Raw genomic sequence first — 13,620 nt, forward strand, 5'->3', positions numbered from 1 at the left:
CATATTGGCATCTTTCATGTACTGGCATACTTCATGGAGTGGGACATGGTCAAAACCGAGGGCGAAAGCTTGTCCAAGCAGGTATTATATGAGGGTGAGGCCTGCCCACTTTATGGTCAGACACTATTTCTTAAATGTTTTTTAAGCTCTCACACAGAGAGCTTTTGGCTGATGTACATTACAGCCCCTAGCCTTCTGTCCAATGCCTCAGTCTGGAAAACAATGGGGAGAGTAAAATCAGGAGAATGTAAGAGAATAGTTTGCCACAAAATCCAGCTTTTACTTTAATATATCGTCGCTGTCAGGCAGAATCCTCATATCTCCAAAACCGTTATTTTTCAGGAAATTAAAAAAACGCCGTACCTTATCTGCAGTGCACAGGGTTTAGTCCGCGTTGCAGTGGATTGCAGTGGAGCCCAGTGTTTTGAAGACATTTACCTCAGAAAACGTGTTGATTCGTTGCGACTCTTCTTGAGGAGAAATATGCCGCGAAGCTCTCCCGCGGAGTGAAGAAGAGGTGGACAGTTGAAGTGTCCAATGGAGTTATGAGATTTGCTCTCAAGCTATTTTCAAGACTTTAGATTGGTTAATAACTTGTAAAAATAGCACCCACGTGGGGACTGACCAATAGCATCGATATGTGAAAAAATATTAAATTGACAAAATTTGGACATACGAGGTTTCCGCCTGACAGCGATGATAGAACCCTGTTGGCATTTTTCCATCCACTGGACCAGATCTCATACTCCCTTTATAGTAAGACCAGTCAAATGACTGGGAACATTTATCAGACACCCTTATCCAGAAGGACTTACAACTTTATTTCAATTTATACAACTGAGCAATTGATGGTTAGGTGCCTTGCTGAGGGGGCCAGAATTTGCAGCTTGGTGGACCTGGGATTTGAACTCATGACCTTCTGATCAGTAGTCTAACACCTTAACCGCTAGGCCCCAATTGTAGCTTCCTGATTAAATTGGTGACACATCTTCACCAAGTGGAATCCCAGATACTGTACTTCCACATGTCCAGCCATACACATTGGGTTTGCTGTGAGCTCTTTCCATCTCCTTCTCTCTCCTCTCAGCCATCATCAAAGCCTCAGGGACCACCTCTCTAAAAGGTTTAAGGAGAATGAAATGGTACATCTCTATCCATTTGCCAAATTCAACATCCTTAACCTGCCATGTAACCTTAAATGGTCCTTGCCAATTGGTGAGATTATTTTTAAAAGTTTGAATAAACCATTAAATAAGCTCACTGAATGCTAGTATAAATCGATTTCCTCCCTAATAATTCATACAGTTTGCAAAGAGTGACATAAAGGATGTACCTTTTATGCTGAGATATTGCAGAGAGGCACTGGGTATTGCCAGTTATAGTTCTTTAAAACTAATACAAAACATTGAGTTGTTTCCTCTTGGTTTGAATGCTATGCATCACTCTTTTATTTTGATAACTGCAAAATAGGGATAGGAGAGTGTAACAATGGGCTGAACCTACTGACCCTCAATTACTTTCACTTGGACAAAGGCAAAGGTTAAATGCGGGGAAAACCAAAGAACTGGTGGTGGATTTCCATAGGCACAAACAAATTTTATTACCCCGGTGATCATTCAGGGAAAGGACATCGAGAGAGTGGACTCTTACAAGTGTTCATCTGAACAGCAAACAGGACTGGACAGTCAATACTGAGGCAATCTCTAAGAAAGGACAGAGCAGACTCTTTTGCTGAGGAGACTAAGGTCTTTTGGAGTGCAGGGAGAGCTACTGAAGACCTTTTTTGACTCTGTGGTGGCTTCAGCCATATTCTATGGTGTGGTCTGCTGGTGTAGCAGCATCTCTACTGCAGAAAGGAAGAGACTGGACAAACTGATCAGGAAGGCAAGCTCAGTCCCGGGGACTCCTCTGGACACTGTACAGGAGGTGGGAGAAAGGAGGATGGTAGCAAAACCCTTGGGTTGACACCAATTTGTCACACTTCCTGATGGCAGATATGTTTTAAAGACTGATGGATTGTGTTATAGGTGGTCCTATAACACCACATGTGGTCCTAAAGTGTTGGCAGGCCACATGGTGAACGCAGCTAAATGTGTTAATGAATGGGTGGATGTATGATATCAGGGCTTCCATTTGGATGCAGATACACCCCCAAATAAATGAGACTTCCTTAAATGCAGCTTTCCCAAACCCCAAGACAAAAAAAAGGGGGAGGCAGTTCCTAGGAATAACGGGATATTGTCACAGGTTTGTGCCTAATTTGCTGGGACTTCACCAGCACACTGTCTGATCTCACTAAATCACCTCTAAATGGCCTCTGATACACTTTCTAACTTTTCCCACTTTTTTGTGGTGCAGACTGACATGTAAGACAGAGGGCTGGAGGATGTTTTGTCCCACATGATGAAGAGGGACAAAGTGACTGTTCAGTCACTTGTTGCTAGCATTAGAGCCATTTAAGTTCAATGTGGTCTGCATTCTGGGGCCAGGACAGTAGTGGCTAACTTCCTCTCCTAACAGAGAAGACAGTCACAGTCCAGACAGTTCCACGACCTGCGTCAGGCATTTAGGTTTCTATGGCAGTTGGGGGTGTAGTTTGGGGGATTGGGAGTATAGGGAAATGGGCAATTAATGTGGCACACCTGTTGCTTATTTTTGTTAGCTTATATTAAGATATTCTTGCTCGCTCACTCTCACCCCTCTGAGCTGGGCTGGTTTGTGTGTGTATCAGAGCCTGAGTTAAATGAAGCCATAAGCAGCCAGGCCTCGGTTGTCCTGTTTTTTCCCTTTTATTCCCATGCTGTGGTATTACAGAGTAAAAGAGCTCACATGCAATCTCACAGTGAGTAACAGAGGACTTTATGACCAATAAAAAAAATTTGAATTCTTTGTGCTTACTTTGGCAGACAGATAAATGGCATGTTAGTCATGTAATAGGAAAAGATGTGCGACATTTTCATGCCAAGGAACACAGGTGATTGAATGTTGGCTTTAGGTTTTTAAATATAATTTGCTATTAATTCTGTGATATGTCAAGAGCAATTCTGGCAAGGAAAGGATGCGATCCCTTCACAAGCCCAGCCCATTGATGGTGTCCCACTATGGCTAGACTTTCCAAAAAAGTCAGTAAATATCATAAAGTTTAATTTGTCAGGTTTATTTCAAAATGCTTTAAAATGCTATAAGACTGTGATGGAATTTTAAATTCATTTTCTATGCTGTTGACACTGTTTGACTTTTCAGACTTTTTGTGATGACTTTTTAAGTTGTTTGAATCCATAGAGGTCCACAAAATTAAAGGTTTCACAACTTGGCTGGTTTAGGAGTTACATATATCATTACATATACTGTACATATCATATAAGAAAATTAGTAAGATTTTGCTTTTCCAAAGATTGAGAGTGTTAGTCGGTAAAACCGGTTTTTAGTTTTATTGTGAATATGTTGCTTCAGTATTATTAGTTCAAGTTCATAACAGCTGACCTTTTTATTTGTCTCACTGTCACACGCTTGCAGTCTCAAAAAGGTTATCCACATAAAGTTATTTATAGTTGGAGCACTCCTTCAGTATGAAGTGTTTATCTGGTACAACAAAACCAAAAAATACACTGTGTACTATCAGTGTATACATATAGATCAGATAAAGAACAATAGTTGTATGGTAGATCAGTCCCACAAAAGGTAATGTGATGGTGATTTTCATGGTTGTCGTCACAGTAGACATGGGTGACTTGTTTCTCTATTGTAAAGAGAATGGTTATTCAAATTACGTACATAACAAGTCATGCTCTGTTGCTCTGTGTTGCCAAGCCATCTGCTTAGCCTTTAGCCAAGTAATTTTCCCATCATATAAATTTATAATAAGTATCATTTATTCTGAAAATGATAAGGTACAAGTTATAGATCAATCAGAACCCAGGAACCCAGAACTTAACTACTTGGAAATAACAAGAATGAAACACTAAAAAAAAGCACAACAGTATAAATGATAATCAGAAGTTATGATTTTCACATTTAGTTTTTAGATTATTTAGAATATTTGAAAATGTATTGGGGCACGGTGACTTAGTGGTTAGCACGTTCGCCTCACACCTCCAGGGTTGGGGGTTCAATTCCCTCCTCCGCCTTGTGTGTGTGGAGTTTGTATGTTCTCCCCATGCCTCGGGGGTTTTCTCCGGGTACTCCGGTTTCCTACACCGGTCCAAAGACATGCATGGTAGGTTGATTGGCAAATTCTGGAAAATTGTCCGTAGTGTGTGATTGCGTGAGTGAATGAGAGTGTGTGTGTGCCCTGTGATGGGTTGGCACTCCATCCAGGGTGTATCCTGCCTTGATGCCCGATGGCGCCTGATATAGGCACAGGCGCCCCGTGACCCGAGGTAGTTCTGATAATCGGTAGAAAATTAGTGAGTGAGAATGAAAATGTATTTACAATAAATTGTATGATAAAACATCATTACATTTTTGGGGTTTTCTTACATTATTGTACATTAAAGATATTCTTTGTAATTTTGTGTTTTTACTATAGTCTTGCTCTTGCCAATCCCTCTGATGATCTGAATGCTTTATGCTGTACTTCATCTGTTCCAGTTCAGGTTTGAGACCTGGCCAACAATTCTGGTCAGAATGCCTGCATTACAGTGATCTGCTGTCATGCTGGCATGGACCATTATCTGCATGAACACCCTGCTCCAGCAGGGATTTGTTTATATTTTGTGCCATGTCTTTGTTTATGTTTTGTGCTCACTCATGTTTGCCCCGCCCCATCCTTATCCTGTTCCTGTCTCTGCACACCTGTTCTTCCTGTCTTTGTTAATTACACCACCTATTTATTTCTGCTGTTTTGCATGTGCCTTTGCTGAGTCCTTGTTGTTTGATACTTGCTGTTCTCAGAACTGTACAGCTGAATTAATAAGTCACCTTACAGACATGTCTTTTTTTACATAAATTTCAGACAGTTAATATTATGAAATATCATGGATATCATCACAACACAAAAGACATTCAACAAATGTGACAAGCTATATGTATATTCATTAAAGATGACCTGCACTGTAAACTATATATAAGTTTCATTATCATATTGACCAAAAGTAAAATTTTTATATACAATCAATGGTCACTTAACCAATCTTTATAACCATAACATTAATTAAATGTCCAATTAATAGCAAATGAATTGACATGGGTTTTTCAGTGCTGTCTTTGCCTGAGTCAGACTTGTTTATGACGCTCTCATCATTATCCTTTTAATCTGCCTCCACTTGTCCTGCAGAGCTTCTTTAAAACTGTCTGTCATGAGGAAGTAAAACACAGGGTTGATGGCACTGTGTAAATAGGCAATTGGCCTCGACACTATGAAAGCTGAATTGATGTAGTCTACAACACACTGTGACAAATTTAAGTCAGGAAGCCGAGACACAATACGGACAATCCTCATTACATGGAGAGGTGTGTAGAGAAACAGGAACATGATTGCTGCAGACCTCACGATCCTTACTGGCCTTTGGAAAGATGTCCCAAGCACTTCCTGTCTTTTCACTAGTACAGAAACCATCTTCTGTGATGCTAGAAACAAACCTATAAGGGGAAACACATATCCACTTATAGTGAGAACTATGCTGTAGATCAGAATAACTCGGGGAACTCCCAGGCTCGCAAAATCACTGCACACTGTCCAGTTATTTTGCTCCAAGTCCTGGATAATGAAGACGACGAGAGGAGCGATTTGAACAGTCACCCAGATCCAGTTCAGGATGGTGATGCACAGTGAGGCCTTGAGAGTCAACAGGATGTGTTCTCGCTGTGGGTGACACATCAACAAGAACCGGTCCACACTTACCCACATCATGAAAAGGATGCTGGAGTACAGGTTCACATGGAGGATATAACGATTAACTACACATAGTGAAGAATTGAATTTCTTCTGGTTGTAAGCGTAGTTATAGGACAGCTCAGGTAAAGTGCACAGGAAGATGAGGTCAGACACAGACAGGTTAAACAGGTACACGTTAGTGGACTTCCAAGCAGGGAGGCAAAAGATGTAGCCTAGGACCACCACTAGGTTTCCGATGAAGCCGATGGCAAATTCCAGACCGTACATTGGTGAGAGGTAATATTTCTCCAAAAGTGGACCCAAGACACTGGAACAGTTTTCCTGCATGAAGATTATTTTACATATAATTACTGCACATAAAGAGCTCAATTTTCCTGCCAGTGTAAGTGGTATTTGCTGGTTAACAATGTTATTTTTTAGTCTGTTGCTATACACACAAATATATATAAAAATGCATCTTATGCCAAATTATCGCAAGACAGAATAAACAGATTTGTCTGTGCTTCATTTGTTACTTCATAAATAAAACACATAACACATTGACAAATAAAACATTACTAATGGCTTCTCCTAGAAATTTTCCAAACCACTTCTAGAGTTTTAGTTTCTGGGTGAAACCTAGAACAGAATATTTCCATACAATAATTAAGCTAATAAACAAGCATTAGGTGGATAAATGTAACACTGCCAACCCAATTATTAGATTATATATAATATATAATAGCCTTTATCAGTATTGGTAATCATTACTTTGTAGAAATTATCTAATACAAATGATGTTTCTAAAATGATGTATATTTAAATAATTCTTACCATTGTGTTGTTTGGTGTAATTACTCCAGATGTGAGTCAGTTTTTTTGGTTCCTTATATTAAAACTGTCAGCACCACCCATTTGTAGCATCATCATTACAGGTAACATGTACACTGTATTTATTTTTATCTAGCCAGATCATGCAATGACACATGGATTTGCATGTGGATTTGAATTTGTTGCTGCTTCTTTGTTTCTGCTCCGTTTCTGGTCTCATCACTCCTGTTGATTTGCTAATTGTCATTTCTGCGACCTGTGTGTAGATGGAAACATGGTAAGTTTTGTTGACTCAAAATTGTTGACTCAACTCATTGTTGAGTTTAATGGCGCTAGCGGCACAAACAGCATGCACGCTGAGATATTCGCCATTGCTCATCTTCTCCACACTACTATGAGCCACCTGGACTGCAGAAAAGGGAATTATGCAAAAATGCTGTTTGTGGACTACAGTTCAGCGTTCAACACCACAATTCCCTCCACTCTCACCTTTAAGTCGGAGGTCCTGGAACCCTGCCACTGTGTCAATTGATCTCGAACTTCCTGACAGACAGACCACAAGCCGTAGGGGTGGGCAAACACACCTCATCCACCCTCACCCTCAGCACTGGAGCCCCCCGGGGTTGTGTTCTGAGCCCCCTGCTGTACTCACTGTACACATATGACTGTGTAGCCACTTCCAACTCCACCATCATCATCAAGTTTGCTGACGACACTGTTGTGGTGGGCCTGATCTCCAACAACGACGAGATGGCCTACCTACAGGAGACCTGGAGAGATGGTGCCAGGAGAACAGTCTTCTCCTGAACGTCAGCAAGACTAAGGAGTTGATAGTGGACTTCAGCACAAAGCAGGAGCGGCCATACCAACTGCTAAACATCAACGGGACCCCACATCAACACCCTGGTGAAGAAGGCCCGGCAGCGTCTGTACCACCTGAGACGCTTAAGGTACTTCAAACTACCCTCTCAGGTGCTAAAGACTTTCTACACCTGCACCATTGAGAGTGTCCTGACGGTAGCATCACTTCCTGGTTCGGGAACAGCCCTCCAGAGGGTGGTGCAGTCAGCTGAACGTACCATCCACATTGAGCTCCCTGACCTGCAGGACATCTACAGCATGCGGTGCCGGACCAGAGCCAGGAAGATTCTAAAGGATCTCAGCATCCCAACAATGGACTCTTATCTTTGTTGCGTTTAGGGAAACGCTTCCGCTCCCTGAAAGCAAACACAGAGAATGAGGAGAAACTTCTTCCCGCAGGCCATTCAGAGTTTAAACTAGGGATGCACCACTTTTTCTCTTCCGATCCGATTCCGATACCAGCGTTTGCCGGTATCGGCCGATACCGATCCGATATCTGTGTTCTTTTCTACCTTTAAAACTAAAGAATGTATACAACTCGTTTAGTTATTAAGATGTATTTGTTTCTGGCAAAGAAATACAAAAATGCCCATTACTGGATGAAAAATGAAAACACAAGAAACCTTAAAAAAGTATTAATGCAGTAGCAAACAGTACTTTTAACAGTTACTGGTATAACAATCTAAACCATATATACTGCAATTATTAAATTAAATTACTTTCTGAAGAAAAGGCAATATTTTAAAGTGACTCTTAAATTAGAACTCTTGAAACACAATGCAAAATGTATTAAACAGTAAACCTTGCACCCAAATGAGCGACATGTTTAACGCGCTGAGGTAAACGGAAAGGTGCCTGTCTGTCGCAGGCGGTTGTGCAACATATTTCCCATAAAATTTATTATATTTATTTCATTGATGTAATTTAATATATAAGTGTATTTTTCTTATAAGTTTAAGCAATAGTCTATGACAGGGGTCACCAACGCGGTGCCCGCGGGCAGCTGGTCGCCCTCAAGGAGCACTTAAGGCGCCCGCGAGGCATGTTCTAAAAATAGCACTGGTCAAAATATAGTTCCGTCTAAAAAAAAATTTCTTGCTGTAGTTTTTGAATAAAAAATGCTTGCATTAATGTAGATTTTAAAATGACTATATTTAATTTCATTTTATTTAATTTAAAAACAATGTAAACAAAAATGTTTTATGTATATAACAAACTCTGGCCTTTTCTGAAGTCAAATGTCAATATTGCGCGCACGTCACATCCGACTCCTGACACAAGGACGCGGTGCAGCAACAATGAGGAGTCAGTTGTGATTTACCCCAAAAACATGGCAGAAAAGCGACAGAAAACGTACCATTTTCACGGTGTTTGGGAGGAAAAGTTCTTTTTTACACCAGTCAAAGATAAGTGTGTGTGTCTCATTTGCGGGACGACTGTTGCGACGGCAAAGCGGCACAATGTGGCAGGACACTTCAGTACGTGTCACAAAAGTTTCAATGCTAACTACCCATCCGGCAGCACATTAAGGGCAGAAAAAGACGGTAAAAATTCTTTCATGCAAGTGGACATGACATGCACTGCTGAGCAACTAAGTGCTCTGTTCAACTTGGATGCTGGACAGGTAAAGATCCTAACATTGCAAAATGACCTTCACCTCAAAGCCCATCAGTCTGCATCAAACGTTTTGTTCCTTGTGGACACAGAAAAATACAGTGGTATATGCACAGCAGCTATGAAAGTTGCCTGCCTTTTTGGTTCAACCTTTCTCTGTGAATCAGCCTTTTCTAACATGAGCTTTATCAAGAACTAACACAGAACATGCCTTACTGATGCACATTTACAAGACTCACTCAGACTTGCAGTGTCAAATTATTCACCAGATTACAGTACAATGGTGAGCAGAATGCAGTGCCAGGCTTCCCACTAACAGACATTTACAGACAAAGAAGAGATAACATGTTCATTGAAAACACCATAACATTAAACTAAAAATGGTGCACAGAAATGTGAAAAATTTTTCAAAAAAGACTAGATAACTTCTTGTGACTTGATTAATGATTTCCTTGACATTACTTCCTGACTTTCAAATGTTGGAACAGATAAACATAAATAAATGCATGTTTAAATATTCCTACCGTCATTGTTGTATAAATCATTGTTAATAATTGTGGGGAATAATTAACATTGACATGTGAGCAGTCTCTTCACCATATTATTATTATTATTATTATTAATATTATTATTATTATCATTAAAAAGTGATCTGTACAATTTTGCTATTGAGGAAGTTTGTATCAAACAGGTACTCAGTTCCCTTAAAGTAGCCCTCAGTCTTAAAACGGTTGGTGACCCCTGGTCTATGATGTTTGCTGTTCATTAATCAACAACTACGGGCATGGGCATCGGAAGTAAATAAAAAAGTGGGCGTGTCCTGTCCCATCCAGACGTGTTTCAAGCGCGATAAGCGGGTGGGTGTCCGTGCTAAGCTAAAATCAAACCCTAGCCGGCCGACTCTCCCATCCATTCTACTAGCCAACGTTTGCTCCCTGGACAATAAACTGGACTACATCCAACTCGAACGCTCTACACAGAGAGAGATTAGAAACTGCTGCATGTTTGTTTTCACGGAGACATGGCTCAGCGACAGAGTTTTGGACGCCGGCATTCAGCTAGACGGGCTAACTTCATTTAGAGCCGACAGAAATGCAGCTTACTTTGAGTAATGCAGTTTACTCCTAGCACTAATGCTAAAGAGGCACTAAGTGAGCTATACGGAGCTATTAGAGACCTACAGAATGTTCACCCCGATGGACTGTTTATCATCGCCGGAGATTTCAATCATGCAAATCAGTGCTCCCTAAATTCCATCAACATGTGCACTTTGCTACGAGAGGTGAAAACACGCTGGATCTTGTTTACACAAACATTCCCGGCGCGTACCGTGCAGAGCCCTGCCCCCACCTCGGCTACTCAGACCACATCTCTGTTATGCTAATTCCAGCATACAGACCACTCGTCAGACGCTCAAAACCGGTTCTAATCCTGGCCAGCAGGAGCCACCTCTGCTCTTCAGGACTGCTTTGAGTGCACTGACTGGAATATCTTCAGGGAGGCTGCAACCAACGGTGACTCTGTCAACTTGGAGGAGTACGCGTCAACAGTGACCAGTTACATCGGCAAGTGCATTGATGACGTGACCGTCTCCAAGACCATCACTACATGCTCCAACCAGAAGCCGTGGATGACTGCTAACGTGCGTGCGCTGCTGAGGACTAGAGACCTAGCCTTCAGAACAGGGGACAGGGCGGCCCTAAGAACAGCAAGGGCCAAACTGTCCCGAGCCATCAGAGAGGCAAAGCGCGCACACGCCCAGACAATCCACAGCCACTTCCAGGACAGCGGAGACACCCGGAACATGTGGCAGGGCATACAGGTGATCACGAACTACAAGACCGCTTCACCTGCCTGTGATAGGGATGCCTCCCTCCCAGACACGCTGAATGACTTCTACACTTGGTTCGAGGTACAGAACAACGTAACGGCAAGGAAGACCATCCCTCCCCCCGACGACCAGGTACTCTGTCTATCCACGGCCGACGTGAGGAGATCTCTATGCAGAGACAACATTCCTGGCAGGGTGCTCAGAGAATGTGCAGAACAGCTAGCGGATGTCTTTACGGACATCTTCAACATTTCTCTGAGCAGCGCTGTTGTTCCTACGTGCCTCAAGACAACCACCATTGTCCCCGTCCCAAAGAAGTCTACAGTGTCCTGCCTCAATGAGTATCGTCCCGTCCCACTCACACCCATAGTTATGAAGTGCTTCGAGAAGCTTGTCAAGAGGCACATCAAGACCCAGTTACCACCCTCACTGGACCCCCTACAGTTCGCATATCGTCCAAACCGCTCCACAGACGATGCCATTGCCACAGCCCTCCGTTTAGCCCTCACCCATCTGGACAATAAAGACACTTATATACGAATGCTGTTCATAGACTTTAGTTCAGCATTCAATACAATCATCCCTCAGCACCTGATTGAGAAGCTGAGCCTGCTGGGACTAAACACCTCCCTCTGGAACTGGATCCTGGACTTTCTGACTGGGAGACCTCAGTCAGTCCGGATCGGGAACAGCATCTCCAGCACCACAACACTGAACACTGGAGCTCCTCAAGGCTGCATACTCAGTCCACTGCTGTTCACTCTGCTGACTCACAACTGTGCAGCAATGCACAGATCGAATCATATCATCAAGTTCGTCGATGACACGACTGTGGTGGGTCTCATCAGCAAGAACGACGAGTTAGCATACAGAGAGGATGTGCAACAGCTAACTACCTGGTGTAGAGCCAACAACCTGTCTCTGAATGTTGATAAAACTAAAGAGATGGTTGTTGACTTCAGGAGAGCACAGAGCGACCACTTTCCACTGAACAATGACGGATCATTGGTAGAGATCGTCAAGAGCACCAAATTTCTTGGTGTTCTTCTAGTGGAGAACCTCACCTGGTCACTCAACACCAGCTCCATCACCAGCTCTACTTCCTACAAAGGCTGAGAAAGGCTCATCTCCCTCCCCCCATCCTGACCATGTTCTACAGTGGGACCATTGAGAGCATTCTGAGCAGCTCCATCACTGTCTGGTTTGGGAACTGCACCATCTCGGATCGCAAGACCCTGCAGCGGATAGTGAGGACAGCTGAGAAAATCATTAGAGTCTCTCTTCCCTCTATCATGGACACTTACACCACACACTGCATCCACAAAGCAGACAAAAAGCACAACAGCATTGTGGATGAACCCACACACCCCTCACACACACTCTTCACCCTCCTGCTGTCTGGAAAAAGGTACCGAAGCATTCTGGCCCTCAGGACCAGACTGTGTAACAGTTTCTTCCCACAAACCATCAGACTCCTTAATAAATGAACTGAACTATACTGGGCACAACATATACACGCATATCATCTATATGGACTGCACAGACCTACACCACATACACACACTTCTAATATACATCTATCAACTTGTTTACATGCTGCTTACATTCATCAAACTGTTTACATGCTTACTGTTTACAAACTGTTTACATGCTGTTTTGCACACCTTTTTACTTCTTTGCTCTTTGCACACACTGTCTAACATTTCAGTAATTTTGCTCATACTGTACAATATTTCAGTTGTTGCTGTTTTTGCACAATCTTATACACTATCTCAGGGACCTGCTGCTAAGAAACTGTGTTCATTCTAATATTACTGCATGCAATATTGTCTGAACTTACAGTATTTACACTGGTCAGTCGGCGCTGTTTTTTGTTTACTGTCTTTTGTGTATTGTCTTTTTTGTATTTTGTGTATTGTCTTGTAACCTATTGTCTGCACTGTCTTTTGTCCTGCACTGTCTTGTCTGTCTTGTTTGTATTGTCCTGCACTGTCTTGTCTGTCTTGTCCTGCACTGTTTGCACCAGGTTGCACAGTTGCACTTTATGTGGCTAGGACTAACTTACTAAGTCCTTAGCCCTGTCTTTGTTTTATGTAGCACCTTGATCCTGGAGAAACGTTGTTTCATTTCATTATGTACTGCAACAGCTATATATGGTTGAAATGACAATAAAAGCTTCTTGACTAGACTTGGCAGGGGGGCACGGTGGCTTAGTGGTTAGCACGTTCGCCTCACACCTCCAGGGTTGGGGTTCGATTCCCGCCTCCGCCTTGTGTGTGTGGAGTTTGCATGTTCTCCCCATGCCTCGAGGGTTTCCTCCGGGTACTCCGGTTTCGTGCCCCGGTCAAAAGACATGCATGGTAGGTTGATTGGCATCTCTGGAAAATTGTCCGTAGTGTGTGATTGCGTGAGAGAATGAGAGTGTGTGTGTGCCCTGCGATGGGTTGGCACTCCATCAAGGGTGTATCCTGCCTTGATGCCCGATGATGCCTGAGATAGGCACAGGCTACCCATGACCCGAGGTACTTCGGATAAGCGGTAGAAGATGAGTGAGAGTGAGTGAGTGAGTGACTTGACTTGGCCCTTGAACCACATATAATGGTTCCGACGCACATGGATTTCTAGAAGCATGAGCGTGGTCAATGCTGTAGGTAAAACACGGAATGGA

General features: G+C 42.6%; 2 protein-coding genes across 3 annotated transcripts in view; one reads left to right on the forward strand and one right to left on the reverse strand.

Annotated features, from left to right (window-relative positions):
• Positions 1-13,620, forward strand: part of hnrnpl2 (heterogeneous nuclear ribonucleoprotein L2) — a 192,676-nt gene that overhangs the window by 125,912 nt on the left and 53,144 nt on the right. The window lies entirely within an intron of this gene.
• Positions 5,225-6,701, reverse strand: LOC132841480 (succinate receptor 1-like). The gene is made up of 2 exons (XM_060863810.1): positions 6,650-6,701; positions 5,225-6,157 (listed from the first exon to the last, which is right to left on the reverse strand). Exons 1-2 carry the CDS (start codon positions 6,650-6,652, stop codon positions 5,225-5,227), a joined length of 936 nt encoding a protein of 311 aa, XP_060719793.1. The 5' UTR covers positions 6,653-6,701.

The sequence above is a fragment of the Tachysurus vachellii genome, chromosome 1 (genome assembly GCF_030014155.1).
Source record: "Tachysurus vachellii isolate PV-2020 chromosome 1, HZAU_Pvac_v1, whole genome shotgun sequence".
NCBI classification, from domain to species: Eukaryota; Metazoa; Chordata; class Actinopteri; order Siluriformes; family Bagridae; genus Tachysurus; species Tachysurus vachellii.